Here is a 16699-nt window from a genome sequence, read left to right as displayed (position 1 = left end):
CTTTGAGGTAGTGACAATACATACTATGTAAAAATACTTCACCTATCAATACTTCCGTATCTTATACACCACACTCACCAAACATTTCGTTAATTATGGATGCGCTCCCTAATATGAAAATCACCCTATGATATATAATAATAATATTTTTTAGTCTGAATTTCAGTTCTTCACTAAAATATAAGTTTAGTTAATCAAGCAATAATTAGATTTGATTGAAAAAGGATATCGATTTTTATCAATTAGTATCAACTGATATTACTTTTCAGAAATCGATTCTTATCTATTAGTATTAACAATTAAAAGTTTTTTTTAGAAATTGATCCCTATCTGTTAGTATCAACAATTGCTTGTCTTTCACAAAGTAACTTCAAAACCTACCAGTGATATTTATTTGTATTGGTCCATGGCCCCAACACGTCTAGTTGTAAAGTAAATTTTCCCTTTCAGACATTGCGATCCACATCTGGTTGTGATTAGACTTATTTGGCACTGACACAGTGTTAAATCTCGATCCTGTTCCAAATTACTCAATTGAAACGTAAAAGTCTTACAAACTATCTACACTGTTGAAGCCAAAACACATACATCCAAAGTTCACACAGACTTTGAAGACAATCACATCCAAACGGCTAGAAGGCAAGACTTCACCAAAACTAAAATAGCTTGGAAAGGGTACAGACGCTGACCAACGCTAGTCAGTACATTATCTTAGGAGTGACCGAGAAAAGGTTTCATGTCGACTAGTTGTAGATAGACCGACAGCAGCAATGAGAAATTGGATAGGGCTCAAGGACGAATCAAGAGAAACAATCACGATGATTGAAACAAGGGAAATAACTCAGCGGTAGATTAGTTTGCTCAGAAGCCAAAAGTACAAAGTGGAGTACGGAAGAAAGAAAGACAACCGAGATAAAGTAACTCCCGAGTCTGCCCTACAAACATTGCTAAGGAATGAAAGCAATACAGATGAAGGACAAAAAGGTCACAACTTAAATAGTACGTAGATCGATGATCAATATTCAATCATACATCAAGTTGTGTAATCCTTTAATAGTTAGCATAGTCATTAAATAATGTTTTAGAGCTGTAAGTCAATGGGTCGTACTTCGTGTATCTCATATACTATTACTGATATAGAATCAAGAGTAGGTCTCGTTAGTGAAACTTCTAGAGTATATATGTAGCTCCTCTTTCGTGGTCGAAGATGAGCACATTTCTCATTTCCCATGGACTCGAAGATGACTGTGAAGTCCAATCCTAACTTTAAAAGACCGGCCGCATACTTGGCATGGGTGGGTTAGGTCAGTTGCAGATAGGCCTGCTTCTTCTCTCAGCTTTTTTTTGGTTCGGTGCTCTTTCGCCCTGTCCACTCTTTTTGCTTCAAATCTTGAGACTCTGAGACTCACAGCTTCACGCCACGAGGAGCGATCGAGAGCTAGTGCTTCCCAGCCGTGAATGTCGATATCGCATTCCTTGAAGGAGCTCTTGAGAGTCTCTTTGTAGCGCTTGTATTGGCCTCCCTGGGAATGAAACATCAAGAGTATACAGTTCGTCTAATTGATCGTTTAATGTATTTAGATTTTAACATTCCACTTCCATCAAGAAACTAACCACAACCCATCTTGAATGAATTTAGGCAACCTAAACACTATCACCCCTCATTCACACACCCATTCTAAAATACCTACCATTACGAAAAAACAATCCATAAAGTAGGTTCTGGGTTATTCCACGCTTTCCTTAGTTTCAATTTCCACAACCAATAATTCTGAGAGTGAGGCTATTCACTGTAGCTAATAAATTAGCTGTGACGTATCACACGAACTGACCAGTACACACACTCAAGTCCTGATCTATACACATCCACAAAGTGAAGTTCTGGCCTACACACACTCAAGACCTGATCTATACACATCCACAAAGTGAAGTTCTGGCCTACACACACTCAAGACCAGATCTAAACACATCCACAAAGTGAGTTTCTGGTCTACACACACTCAAGACCTGATCTAAACACATCCACAAAGTGAAGTTCTGGCCTACACACGCTCACACAGACAACGAAACATCCAAACTTTCTGTGGAAAAAAAAAACTTAACAAGCGAATATGTGCCCAGTTCTGGTATGGAAATAATTGCCTCACAACTCAGTGCACTAGAGCTTAGAGAGATTTTGGTGTTTTGTTTTTTCTAGTTCATTTGAATAATGAACAAAATGTTTTAATGTTCATCAGATAGGGAGAAAGAGAAGGGTGAGCACAAAAGAGAAAATAAATGAAGCTCATTACATTTTTTTTTTGGTTGGGTTTCCTTATCAACTCTTGGTGGCTTCTTTTTGGGCTTCGGCCAGAGTTTTCAATTTCTCTAACACTGTTTAGGGTAGATGTAAATCCGTCTAGAATTTGGACTCCCCCCCCCTTTTTTTTTTTCAATCAATATGTGCTATCAGTCAGCACATCGCTATATAATCCTGAAGGTTCAAAGTGACCCAGGTTCTGGGCATTTGTAAAGAGATGAAGTCTTCTCAATCATAGTTCATCAGATTGGTTTATAAAGAACTAAAGTACATCGTGACCTCACTATGTGACGTAATATTAAATTAGAGTGAAGTTGAAATGTCTGATCCATTTAATCTTGAAAACCTGGAAGTTGAACTCCAAAATAAAAGTGCATACTTTATACAATATATGCTTACTTTTTTCGTTTTCTTTTTAGGTTTGGTCAGTTATGTTTAAGCGCTAATTAATTATGATGTTTCTTTTATGTCTTTTGGTTAGTCAACGATGAAAGGTTATAGGTGTTGAAAATGTGTTTCAATCTCGTTAGTCAACATGTAGAAATCACATTGGGACATTATGATGATTGGTACTTCGTGTATGGGGTGTATATAATTGAAGACGTAATAGTTTGTATGCACATTTTGTTTGAGGGAATATAAGATTGTGGTAAATGATTGTTGCATGACCTAGTTTTTATAAACACACATCCACTTTTCTACGGCATTTTGTTTTATTCAGAGGTATGTTAAATTCCTTATATTCACTAGTATTACTATACTAGGTCACTCCTATCAATTACCAAGGAAAGAAAAACTAACACGGTGTTGTAATCCTATTTAAACTTGCTTTCGTGGTGCTAAGAAATAAAAATAAAACATCGGACCCAGAGGGGACACCTAAGAGTTTGGGTTTAAAATAATTTAATACCAAACTCTTTCTTTGCAGAGGTAGCCGTGTGCCAAGTGGGCATTAGACAGTTAATGAGCTATCCCCCAGGAGTTATTCTAAGTAGTATAGACTTAATCTCCTCAAAAAGTATTTGTTCTACATGATACTGTTAAATGTTAGTTTTTGTTTCCTTGTTTATTGATAGGAGTGACCTAGTGTACTAGTGTAGTAATACTAGTTTAAATTGTTTCATCAAATATCCTCTTGGTGAGCTTCTTTGTCATGTTTTGTATAGATTTCAATAGGAAGACACACTGACTCGCTGACTGGCTTTGAAAACCTTATTTCTGTCACTTCATTGGCTCTTTCAGTTGTTGAACGATTATGGTTCATCTCCTGGTATATTTCTCCTGTCAGCTAATGTCTAAAAAATATATATTTTAGCCACTTTCGTTACTTTGTCCTTGGAATAGCCTTTTTTCTCGTTCCGGACTGACCATACTTTTACAATCGGTGTTTATTTGTATCTAGACATGTGAATATATCATATTTACCTATTAAAAATGCTTATTATCATGTTATAGAGGTTAAAAAAGGGCATACACCAGGTGCTTCATTTCGTCTGAAAAAAAAAAGCAACAAATAGTGTTTTTACATCGAAGCAGCTCACCGAAAACATTGTATTTTTTGTTGAGAGAAATAAATACTCTAATAGTTCATACTGTGAATTCTAGCATGCATAGTGAGACTGAATGTATTGCTTTTGTTATTTATGTATGAAAGAGTTATGTTCCTTTGTTTAAATATTAAAAAGGTATGAATGATAAACAGTAGGCATGTTATGTAAACTGGATGTTTGCATTTTCTTTATGGCAAGCTCTGAGTTGTGTGACTGATACGTTTTTGTTGTTTTTCTAGGAGTGAAAAAGAACGGGTTTCTTGGAGTGAAAAAGAACAGGTTTCTTGGAGTGAAAAAGAACAGGTTTCTTGGATTGAAAAAGAACAGGTTTCTTGGATTAAAAGAGAACAGGTTTCTTGGATTAAAAGAGAACATGTTTCTTGAATTAAAAAAGAACAGGTTTCTTGGAGTGAAAGAGAACAGGTTTCTTGGAGTGAAAGAGAGCGAATTTCTTGGAGTGAAAGAGAACAGGTTTCTTGGATTAAAAGAGAACAGGTTTCTTGGAGTAAAAAAGAACGGGTTTCTTGGAGTGAAAAAGAACAGGTTTCTTGGAGTAAAAAAGAACGGGTTTCTTGGAGTGAAAGAGAACATGTTTCTTGGAATGAAAGAGAACATGTTTCTTGGAGTGAAAGAGAGCGGGTTTCTTGGAGTGAAAGAGAACGGGTTTCTTGGAGTGAAAAAGAACAGGTTTCTTGGAGTAAAAAAGAACGGGTTTCTTGGAGTGAAAAAGAACATGTTTCTTGGAGTGAAAGAGAGCGGGTTTCTTGGAGTGAAAGAGAACAGGTTTCTTGGAGTGAAAGAGAACAGGTTTCTTGGAGTGAAAGAGAACAGGTTTCTTGGAGTGAAAGAGAACAGGTTTCTTGGATTAAAAGAGAACAGGTTTCTTGGATTAAAAGAGAACATGTTTCTTGAATTAAAAAAGAACAGGTTTCTTGGAGTGAAAGAGAACAGGTTTCTTGGAGTGAAAGAGAACAGGTTTCTTGGAGTGAAAGAGAACGGGTTTCTTGGAGGGAAAAAGAACAGGTTTCTTGGAGTAAAAAAGAACGGGTTTCTTGGAGTGAAAGAGAACATGTTTCTTGGAGTGAAAGAGAACATGTTTCTTGGAGTGAAAGAGAACATGTTTCTTGGAGTGAAAGAGAACATGTTTCTTGGAGTGAAAGAGAACATGTTTCTTGGAGTGAAAAAGAACATGTTTCTTGGACTGAAAGAGAGCGGGTTTCTTGGAGTGAAAGAGAACAGGTTTCTTGGAGTGAAAGAGAACAGGTTTCTTGGAGTGAAAGAGAACAGGTGTCTTGGAGTTAAAGAGAACAGGTTTCTTGAATTAAAAAAGAACAGGTTTCTTGGAGTGAAAGAGAACATGTTTCTTGAATTAAAAAAGAACAGGTTTCTTGGAGTGAAAGAGAACAGGTTTCTTGGATTAAAAGAGAACAGGTTTTTTGGAGTGAAAGAGAACATGTTTCTTGGAGTGAAAGAGAGCGGGTTTCTTGGAGTGAAAGAGAACAGGTTTCTTGGAGTGAAAAAGAACAGGTTTCTTGGAGTAAAAAAGAACGGGTTTCTTGGAGTAAAAGAGAACAGGTTTCTTGGAGTGAAAGAGAACATGTTTCTTGGAGTGAAAGAGAGCGGGTTTCTTGGAGTGAAAGAGAACAGGTTTCTTGGATTAAAAGAGAACAGGTTTCTTGGAGTGAAAGAGAACAGGTTTCTTGGATTAAAAGAGAACAGGTTTCTTGGAGTAAAAAAGAACGGGTTTCTTGGAGTGAAAAAGAACAGGTTTCTTGGAGTAAAAAAGAACGGGTTTCTTGGAGTGAAAGAGAACATGTTTCTTGGAATGAAAGAGAACATGTTTCTTGGAGTGAAAGAGAGCGGGTTTCTTGGAGTGAAAGAGAACGGGTTTCTTGGAGTGAAAAAGAACAGGTTTCTTGGAGTAAAAAAGAACGGGTTTCTTGGAGTGAAAAAGAACATGTTTCTTGGAGTGAAAGAGAGCGGGTTTCTTGGAGTGAAAGAGAACAGGTTTCTTGGAGTGAAAGAGAACAGGTTTCTTGGAGTGAAAGAGAACAGGTTTCTTGGAGTGAAAGAGAACAGGTTTCTTGGATTAAAAGAGAACAGGTTTCTTGGATTAAAAGAGAACATGTTTCTTGAATTAAAAAAGAACAGGTTTCTTGGAGTGAAAGAGAACAAGTTTCTTGGAGTGAAAGAGAACAGGTTTCTTGGAGTGAAAGAGAACGGGTTTCTTGGAGGGAAAAAGAACAGGTTTCTTGGAGTAAAAAAGAACGGGTTTCTTGGAGTGAAAGAGAACATGTTTCTTGGAGTGAAAGAGAACATGTTTCTTGGAGTGAAAGAGAACATGTTTCTTGGAGTGAAAGAGAACATGTTTCTTGGAGTGAAAGAGAACATGTTTCTTGGAGTGAAAAAGAACATGTTTCTTGGACTGAAAGAGAGCGGGTTTCTTGGAGTGAAAGAGAACAGGTTTCTTGGAGTGAAAGAGAACAGGTTTCTTGGAGTGAAAGAGAACAGGTGTCTTGGAGTTAAAGAGAACAGGTTTCTTGAATTAAAAAAGAACAGGTTTCTTGGAGTGAAAGAGAACATGTTTCTTGAATTAAAAAAGAACAGGTTTCTTGGAGTGAAAGAGAACAGGTTTCTTGGATTAAAAGAGAACAGGTTTTTTGGAGTGAAAGAGAACATGTTTCTTGGAGTGAAAGAGAGCGGGTTTCTTGGAGTGAAAGAGAACAGGTTTCTTGGAGTGAAAAAGAACAGGTTTCTTGGAGTAAAAAAGAACGGGTTTCTTGGAGTAAAAGAGAACAGGTTTCTTGGAGTGAAAGAGAACATGTTTCTTGGAGTGAAAGAGAGCGGGTTTCTTGGAGTGAAAGAGAACAGGTTTCTTGGATTAAAAGAGAACAGGTTTCTTGGAGTAATAAAGAACGGGTTTCTTGGAGTGAAAAAGAACAGGTTTCTTGGAGTAAAAAAGAACGGGTTTCTTGGAGTGAAAAAGAACAGGTTTCTTGGAGTAAAAAAGAACGGGTTTCTTGGAGTGAAAAAGAACATGTTTCTTGGAGTGAAAGAGAGCGGGTTTCTTGGAGTGAAAGAGAACGGGTTTCTTGGAGTGAAAAAGAACAGGTTTCTTTGAGTAAAAAAGAACGGGTTTCTTGGAGTGAAAGAGAACATGTTTCTTGAAGTGAAAGAGAACATGTTTCTTGGAGTGAAAGAGAACATCTTTCTTGGAGTGAAAGAGAACATGTTTCTTGGAGTGAAAAAGAACATGTTTCTTGGAGTGAAAGAGAGCGGGTTTCTTGGAGTGAAAGAGAAGGGTTTCTTGGAGGGAAAAAGAACAGGTTTCTTGGAGTAAAAAAGAACGGGTTTCTTGGAGTGAAAGAGAACATGTTTCTTGGAGTGAAAGAGAACAGGTTTCTTGGAGTGAAAGAGAGCGGGTTTCTTGGAGTGAAAGAGAACATGTTTCTTGGAGTGAAAAAGAACATGTTTCTTGGACTGAAAGAGAGCGGGTTTCTTGGAGTGAAAGAGAACAGGTTTCTTGGAGTGAAAGAGAACAGGTTTCTTGGAGTGAAAGAGAACAGGTGTCTTGGAGTTAAAGAGAACAGGTTTCTTGAATTAAAAAAGAACAGGTTTCTTGGAGTGAAAGAGAACATGTTTCTTGAATTAAAAAAGAACAGGTTTCTTGGAGTGAAAGAGAACAGGTTTCTTGGATTAAAAGAGAACAGGTTTTTTGGAGTGAAAGAGAACATGTTTCTTGGAGTGAAAGAGAGCGGGTTTCTTGGAGTGAAAGAGAACAGGTTTCTTGGAGTGAAAAAGAACAGGTTTCTTGGAGTAAAAAAGAACGGGTTTCTTGGAGTAAAAGAGAACAGGTTTCTTGGAGTGAAAGAGAACATGTTTCTTGGAGTGAAAGAGAGCGGGTTTCTTGGAGTGAAAGAGAACAGGTTTCTTGGATTAAAAGAGAACAGGTTTCTTGGAGTAATAAAGAACGGGTTTCTTGGAGTGAAAAAGAACAGGTTTCTTGGAGTAAAAAAGAACGGGTTTCTTGGAGTGAAAAAGAACAGGTTTCTTGGAGTAAAAAAGAACGGGTTTCTTGGAGTGAAAAAGAACATGTTTCTTGGAGTGAAAGAGAGCGGGTTTCTTGGAGTGAAAGAGAACGGGTTTCTTGGAGTGAAAAAGAACAGGTTTCTTTGAGTAAAAAAGAACGGGTTTCTTGGAGTGAAAGAGAACATGTTTCTTGAAGTGAAAGAGAACATGTTTCTTGGAGTGAAAGAGAACATCTTTCTTGGAGTGAAAGAGAACATGTTTCTTGGAGTGAAAAAGAACATGTTTCTTGGAGTGAAAGAGAGCGGGTTTCTTGGAGTGAAAGAGAAGGGTTTCTTGGAGGGAAAAAGAACAGGTTTCTTGGAGTAAAAAAGAACGGGTTTCTTGGAGTGAAAGAGAACATGTTTCTTGGAGTGAAAGAGAACAGGTTTCTTGGAGTGAAAGAGAGCGGGTTTCTTGGAGTGAAAGAGAACGGGTTTCTTGAATTAAAAGAGAATGGTTTTCTTTGAGTGAAAGAGAACGGTTGCTTTTGCTGTCATACTATTTTCATATTTATTGATAATGTTCTTTCTTGCAGTAGATAGTTTTTTATTCTACTTTATTTAATAATAATACTGCAGCTTGTCTTCGAGTCGAAAGATGAATGAGGAATGCAGTATTTCAAGTGTTTACTTTATTTAGTACTGTCGTCATATGTTCTTTACTGTTTAGCATTGATCTGCAGTGCTCCAGGTCGTAGTGCCCCAGTGAATCTAGTAAAGATATTGTCACTATACCGCCTCTACCAGTGCGATCCTCAGATCTGAGCTAGTGAGGTATATATATATATATATAAATATATAAAGAAAAAAGTGTTTACTGAAACAGAGTAATACTTTTTCCAGTTTGACTCGTTTTGAAAAAGTTCTACCTCTTGAGACTTTCTTGCCCAATGAAGATGACATATATATACGTCGTAGGACGTGATCATCTTCTTTTTTGAAGTATCGTCTGTATTATATAAGATAAGAAGAAATAGTCCACATCAGGAGAGAGAAATGGTTGAACTTAAGCTAGAACAGAGTTGGACTCAGTACACTATGAAAGAATTCAGCTTCAAATCAATGACCAGATTAACAAGCTTTGATGAACGATTTCATACTGAATGCCAAGATTACACGTTTCTTAATATTTGAAGTGCTTGCATGCAAATCATGTTATTATGTTCTCCGGATGCTGTTGTTTTTTTAAAGTTTGTATTTGATCGAGTTGCATCAATGAGGCTATTGATTCAGAGATATAGACTTAATCGAAATCAAACATTACAGACTGATTTGCGATCTGTTGCAAGCTTTAGTGATTTTTTTAACTTTAATTGTTAATCTTTACCTTCCCCTGTCCCTGAGTGTGTTTGACCGTTGAGGGGATAATGACCTAAAAACAAACAAGCCCATTAGTTCCTGTGTGTGTCACTCCCTCTTTCACCTGGTACTGTTCTTTACAGAAAACTCTTCGCGAGCCCTAAGGATCGTGTCATATGCTTGTATAGTTGTTAACTCTCCTTTTGGACAGCGGTCAGAGGGTCACCATGTTGACTAATCACCATTGTGATCCTGGTGCGTATTTACACGTTTGTAACGAGGTATTTTGTATGTGAAATTGTTAACTTGAAATGGAGTTGTTTTTTCTACAATAATCGAATGCCATATAAAAATTGAAGTCAAAGTTATTCAATCTTTCAAGTCGAACTGTTTCTAATTTGCCCTACCATCTATTTGTAAATTAGCAATGCGTTAGCAGCACCCGTATTAAGACCTATTTATTTATTACAGATTGTTAATGTTACATTTTTCTATTCTGATTCGGTTACATGCTACCGTAGTCATTGATTTTTAAACTTGGTACATTTTTGTTGTTGTATAAAACAGATGGCCTCAAACGTTTGCTTATATCAGGACCAATCATCAATGGCAATGTGTCGGATACAAATCACTTATTAAGACATGGAAACATTTAGCAACCCATTTCAAATCTTTAAAATTTAAGCTTTAAAAGTACCCCTATCGCTTTCTTTGATACCTCATTACTTTTTATGCAACATTTAAATTATACTGCCAAGCTCCCAAAATCCGCAACTATGACTTTTTAACTTTTTAATTGATAAACTCCATCGGGTATATTACAATGACAGTGTATTTGAACATGAACTATATAAAACTTCTCAACAACCTTGACTGCTCAACAGTATTTGGCCTGTATGGTCTGGTCGTGGATGCGTTAACCTGTTTGTCTTGTGTGTTAGTGTAAATCAGTGATTCCCAAAGTGGTCTATATAGACCCCCAGGGGTCTATGAAGACCTCCAAGGGGTCTACGAAAGTGAAAAAACAAATTGGGGGTCTATGAGATGTACACGGGGGTCTACGATAGTAGATTTCATCTAAGCAGGTCGTGACTTTAATTTTTAAATCCCATTAATGTAGTTCTTCACACTAAGATATAATTTGTACCTAAGTTAATTCTTAAAATATCTATCCTGCTATTCAAACGATAAATTGTTGTATTTAATTTCAATATTTATTTAAATAACTTAATTTTGTCTACATGTAAGTAATGTTTAGCAAAAACAATGTAAACTGTATAGCGTTGATTAGTCAAAATTGTTCATTCCTTCTTTGTCAAACAAGCCAATTGCCTTTTTTATGAATATATGAAACTAATTGCGCTGGAGGATCATCTGAGACAAGTGTCACACTGATAAAAAGATAAAGATTTTAAACACTTTCGAACATTCAACGATAAAGTTCAAAATGTCTCTTCAACATCATAAAGAGAAGATGATGGTTTGTGGACGTCTTACAATATCTTTTTACTTATAACAAAATAGGGAGCGCGGTGGTAGTGGTTAAGCGCTTGGCTTCCCAACCTGGTTTTCTGGGTTATTGAATTTTGAATTTCAGGATTTTAAGGGCTCCCGAGTCCACCCAACTCTAATGGGAACCTGACTTAAGTTAGGAAAAGTCAAGGCATTTGGTCGTTGTGCTGCCCGCATGACACCCAGCTAGTTAACCGTTGGCCACAAAAAAACAACAAAAAAAACAGATGACCTTAACATCATCACAAGGTCTGAAAGGGAAACTTTACTTTTTTTTTTTAAGCAAAATACGGATAACACCATAGATTGATTTTTACCAGCCGTTGTAGTTTTAAAAACTGTTTTGCACAAACCTACATCATTATGAAAAGAATTTCTTTAAGCAACAATACAGTTCAAGGTCACTTCGGTGGCATGAGTTATAAAATTAAAAGCTTCTTATGTAATTCTTTGCAAACGACATAAACAGTTTGGGATCAGCGGCGTCACAGGCTCTGACAGGATGTAGTGATGTGTAGTGCAAACTGCATTAAGGTCGCCGGCTCCTTATTTTTCCTCAGGGTTGACACACCTAACCTTTCCCATGTTTGAGTATATTTCTAAGGCAGATGAGTTTTGAATTCAGTTTTACTTCTGCTAGGGGGGTAGCCAGCCAAAGCTAATGAGCCCTTCATGTTTGAAGCTTCCTGGCTTAGGCGACAGTTACTCGCCTTTGCCCCTTCTCTTGTTAGTGAGAAAATCTTCGCGGACTCAATATTTGTGCCGGACGTGAAAGATCAAGAAATACACGAGAAACTGTTCTTTGCAAAAACTTTAACAATGATAATTAAGGCTAATTATTAATTAATTTATATTTAATGTTTGAAGCACTACTTCATAAAGCAACAAATTCCTATCTGAAACATAATATCCAAAGCAAACGAATGATAAACCTAAAAAAAAATGTATAGTGTGTTTGGAGATTCCATCAATAAATATTGTTATTTTATTGGCTTAAATTTGAATTTTGTCAATAAAAAAGATAGATCTCTATATCTTAATATGTAGCTTTCAATCACTTTTCCCCTTTTCAACTCACTACTGATAGAAATTAGTTTAAATAAAATGTTGATGAATTTGCAAGTTAAGCAGGGGGTCTACCGAATGCCAGAAAACATGGCAAGGGGTCTACGAGACAAAAAAGTTTGGGAACCACTGGTGTAAATGAAAGTATAATCTGAATAAACCATTTAAAAAAATATACCGCCATGAACAAAACAAAAAAGCCCAGTAAAAAGGCAGAGCCCATAAAAGAAGCAAAAGCCCAAAGGATTCCTAGGATGTAAATAGCTCGACAAGTGACGCCAAAAAACTAAAAAGCTGAGGTCTCCTAAATAATAAAAATAAAAAAACACCGCATTAAACAGCAAAACAAAGCTATAAGGCATAGAAGTGAACAAACATCATTTAATAATATAACGAAGAAAGAATAAAAAATACTTTTAAAAAAGACAATAACTCTTATCTTATTTACAGCATGGCGTAATTCTAGGAGACAGGTTATCGAGATCTGGTAACTCCAAGAGTTTTCTTACAGAAGCATGCAATCTTCCATGACTATCATAAACTTCAATCTTTTCTTGACCTTATTTTTATTGGGATCTGACAGCGATCATTTCCAGAGACTGATTCGTCGTCCACCCAAATCTGTCAGAAGGACATCATTGGAAACTAGCACGCAAACCTTTTTTTTTTCTCTCAGAAGTGTTTCAGGAGCTTGGTACTGGGGGGGGGGGAGGGGGGTGTGCCAGTGCTGAAGTCTTTCAACTTTTTTTTATGTTAGCATATCACGTTGAGAGAGTTTCGTTTTTTTCTGTCATTCTAAACTTTCTATCCTCACTTTCTTTCTTTCTTTCTTTTGTTTCTTTCTTTCTTTCTTTTGTTTCTTTCTTTCTTTTGTTTCTTTCTTTCTTTGTTTCTTTTCTTTCTTCTTTCTTTCTTTGTTTCTTTTCTTTCTTCTTTCTTTCTTTTCTTTCTTTCTTTGTTTCTTTTCTTTCTTCTTTCTTTCTTTTCTTTCTTTCTTTGTTTCTTTTCTTTCTTCTTTCTTTCTTTGTTTCTTTCTTTCTTCTTTCTTTCTTTCTTTTCTTTATTCTTTCTTTGTTTTTTTCTTTCTTCTTTCTTTCTTTCTTTCTTTTGTTTCTTCTTTCTTTGTTTCTTTTCTTTCTTCTTTCTTTCTTTGTTTCTTTCTTTCTTCTTTCTTTCTTTCTTCTTTCTTTGTTTCTTTTCTTTCTTCTTTCTTTCTTTGTTTCTTTCTTTCTTTTCTTTCTTTCTTTTTTTTGTTTCTTTTCTTTCTTTCTTTTTTTCTTTTTTTTTCTTTCTTTTTTTTCTTCTTGCTTTCTTTGTTTCTTTTCTTTCTTTCTTTCTTTTCTTTCTTTTCTTTCTTTTTTTTCTTTTTTTTTTCTTTCTTTTTTTCTTCTTTCTTTCTTTCTTTCTTTGTTTCTTTTCTTTCTTTCTTTTTTTCTTTCTGTCGTCTGTCTATGCTATTGTAGAGGGAGAGAGGGGAACAAAAGAATATTGATTCGTTTTTGTGCAAGAGTAGGATATCAGGGTTCATTTATATACTTGGGACCTGACTTTGTTCCTTTGGCTCGCTAGGGGGTTGCTGGATTGCTCGATTACAATTATTTAATGCTTGCTACACAAATAAGAACAATTAATACTCAATTAATACATTCAACGACGACTAAATCATTCAGTTCATAACACGTGCAAAACTGTTCACATTCATAACCTGGGAGTACATAAACAAGGGGATATCACTATCACACCAAAATATCAAAGTAACACATTCATTCTCGACATACCTCCCCCTGACATAGGAGTTGATGAATTTTAAACTTTGATCTGTAAGTTAGGTCCAATTATAGGATGTGTAAATAGGTGAGAGAGAGAGAAAGAGAGCCAAGTGTTATGAAATCAAGCAGAGATAGAAAGAAAGAAAAAAAAAATAAAGATAGTAAATGCACGAAAGAAAGAGAGACAGAGAGAGAGAAAGAGAGAAATCAAGACAAAAGGACAAATAAATTAATGATGAGAAGAAAAGGAAAGAATAAAGAAAGCGAGATAGAAAAAAAGAGAAAGAATTAACAAAGAGAGAGAAAGAGAAAATACAAGGGGGAAAGAGAGAAAGATTTAGTAAAAGAAAAAAAAAATATCTGTAAACAGAGTTCTAAAGTAAAGCTTCTTAGTAGTCTCGCATTCTTCGCCCCGAGAGAGTTTGATAGAGTCTCTGTCTCTCCGTCTGTCTCTCTCTCTCCCTCTCTCTCTCCCTCTCTCTCTCACTCACACACACACATATATTTTTTGGGGTAAGACGTTTTCTACAAATTCCGACATTGTGCTGATTTATTTCTCTTCATGGTCTTATGCACCACCCAGAAGCCGCGCTGCTGAGAATGGATCACAAGGTGACAAAGGTCACTTCCTGTCTGGGTTTTCATTCATAGCTCAAAAACAAAAGCAAAAACAAAAAAATACTCGTCTGATTAGAATGAAATGAAAAAAAATGTCCAAGACCAACAAACGAAGTTAGGGATTGTCCAGTACCAGGTCACTCTGGGGGGGGGGGAGGTGAGCAAGAGGTTCGATGAGGTCTGAACATATTTTATTAAATAGTTCGGTCCAAAACACAGACATTTGTGATTTTATTTAATAAGAAAACAAAATGTCGGCACCCAATGAACTAAGGATAACTAGACTACCGAATCAAAGTAACCGAATGTTAATGGTTACTGAAGTTGAAATACAAAGTGTAGTACTTTTACACTCATCAATATGCTGCGTGATACCAGGGTATTACCTTTATATTTAACACGATGCAGAAGTTAAACCAGGGTATTACCTTTATATTTAGTATTCAGCTGAAATTATACCATGGGATTATCTTTATCTTTAGCACTATGCTGAAGTAATACCATGGTATTGCCTTCATATTCCTCAATATAATGAGTGAAATGATAGCTGTGTATTACCTTTATATCCAACATTTTGCCAAAGTAATACATCTTTGTATTCAGCAGGATATTGCGCGTTGAATCCTTACAAACTAATCTGAATTGTATTTTAACCAATACATGCCACTAACACAACAAAGTTAATGACCAAGATGACAACTTTAAATCAGGCTAGCTAATGTCAGCTTCAAAGTTGAGCAGTTTCTCTTTAGTCCACATATCTTTTCGTTTTCATATTTTTAAAAAATGACTGACATTTAATCGCAGTTAGATCATTTAGAATCGGAAATTGGAAGCTAGGTGGAATAAGGGGGGGGGGGTCTCTTAGTGTTCGCCGCATAGACGAGAGGGGCCTGTTCCACACCAGGACCTCTGCAAAATCTTAATGACAGTCTAACACGAGATGGTCGCGTTTTGTAATTCGGAGAGAAGCAAGTGATAAGAGAGACAGAGAGAGAGAGAGAGAGAGACGGAGAGAACATGAGAAGTATAACAAAAGAAACTGGGGGAGAGAGAAAGTAGAACGAAAGAGCTAAAGAGATTGAGCACGCAACAGAATGACAGAGAGAGAGACATAGAGACAGAGAGAGGGAGACAGAGAGGGACAGAGAAAAAGACAAAGAGAGGAGCAAAAAGAGAGACAGAGACACAGAGTATGAAAGGAGGAAAGGACAGAGTGAAAAAAGCATAAAGAAGAGCAAAAACTAATGCAAGAAAGCGTGAAAGTGAAAGAAAGAGAGAGAGAGAAAGAGAGAATAGAATGGAGAGAGAAATGAAAAAAATAGAAGAGATAGAAAAAGAAAGACAGAGAACATAAGAGAAAGCTAAAGAGAGATAGAAAGAGAGACCAGCAGAGAGAGAGAGAGAAAAACAACGGAGAGAGAGAGAGAGAAGCAAAGTTGAAGAGAGTGAGACATAGACAGAGCAACAGAAAGAAATTAATAGAGAGAAAGAGAGAGAGAACAAAAGAAAGAGAGAGAAAGCTAGAGAGAGAGAGTGTGTGTGTGAGAAAGAACGAAAGAGAGACAGAAAGAGAGAGACTTAAAGAGAAAAATGTTCAGAAAGATTATTTTATTTTCTATAATTAAGTAATTACAAGCCTGTCGCCAGGCAGAGAGCAGCGGACGTGACCTGAGGTATAGAGAGTATTCCAGTCATGTCAAAGGGCAGAGACATCAGTGCCACCTAACGCGCATAACATTGTTACATTACTTTCAAATTGATTGTAGCAGAGCATCCTGGAGGATCTTTTGACTATCTCCTCTTTCAAAGAAACAAAATGGAAAGGGAGAGAGGGGGCAGCTGGAGAGGGAGGAGGCAATGGGAGAGAAAGAAGGAGGGGAGAGAGCATACTTCTTAATAACATTGAAAAGAAGAAATTTGTTTTTTTAAATTAAAAGATCGGAAACTCATAAGGAAACTTGAGCGTTCCCCATTGCTATGGAGATTTGGTGCTGTAATGAAGAGACGAAATACGAAACAAAAAGACCGCTGGACAATGCTGGACAATGCTGGACAATGATGGATAATGATGGACAATGATGGACAATGATGTATAATGATGGACAATGATGGACAATGATGGACAATGATGGATAATGCTGGACAATGATGGGCAATGATGGAAAATGCTGGACAATGCTGGACCTCAAGGAAGGCTAAGTGATTGTGAGCGCACGTTTCAACCAGTTCGCTCTTCGTGTTGATGCGCTAATCTGTTTGACTAAGGCCCCAAAGAATCTTCTTATTGATGCACCAATCTGATTAAGTAAGGCCCCAATATATTTTCATGATTTTTAGCGGCCCCCGTAAGGGGAAAAAGCCGCTATTAGGTTTGTGCAAAATGTCCGTCTGTCCGTCTGTCTGTCTGTCCGTCTGTCCGTCTGTCACACTTAGATCTCGAAAACTAGAAGAGATATGAAAAATATTATTTCATCATTAAATGCGGCTTGAAAAGTTTAGGTGCAACGGCTACTTTTT

The 16699-nt window shown here is 36.6% G+C and overlaps 2 protein-coding genes across 2 annotated transcripts in view; both read left to right on the top strand.

The window, feature by feature from the left end:
- The window catches only part of LOC129924725 (uncharacterized), a 28531-nt gene extending 21561 nt beyond the window's left edge, over window positions 1–6970 (top strand). Inside the window, exon 2 of the mRNA XM_056021226.1 lies at window positions 4089–6970. Within this exon, the coding sequence (XP_055877201.1) occupies window positions 4089–6970 (2882 nt within the window). The remainder of the gene's footprint in view (window positions 1–4088) is intronic.
- The window catches only part of LOC106058466 (organic cation/carnitine transporter 2-like), a 145117-nt gene that overhangs the window by 58128 nt on the left and 70290 nt on the right, over window positions 1–16699 (top strand). The window lies entirely within an intron of this gene.

The sequence above is a fragment of the Biomphalaria glabrata genome, chromosome 2, assembly GCF_947242115.1.
Source record: "Biomphalaria glabrata chromosome 2, xgBioGlab47.1, whole genome shotgun sequence".
NCBI lineage: Eukaryota > Metazoa > Mollusca > Gastropoda > Planorbidae > Biomphalaria > Biomphalaria glabrata.
The sequence above is the reverse complement of the archived record's forward strand: the minus strand, read 5'-3'. Positions and strand labels throughout refer to the sequence as shown.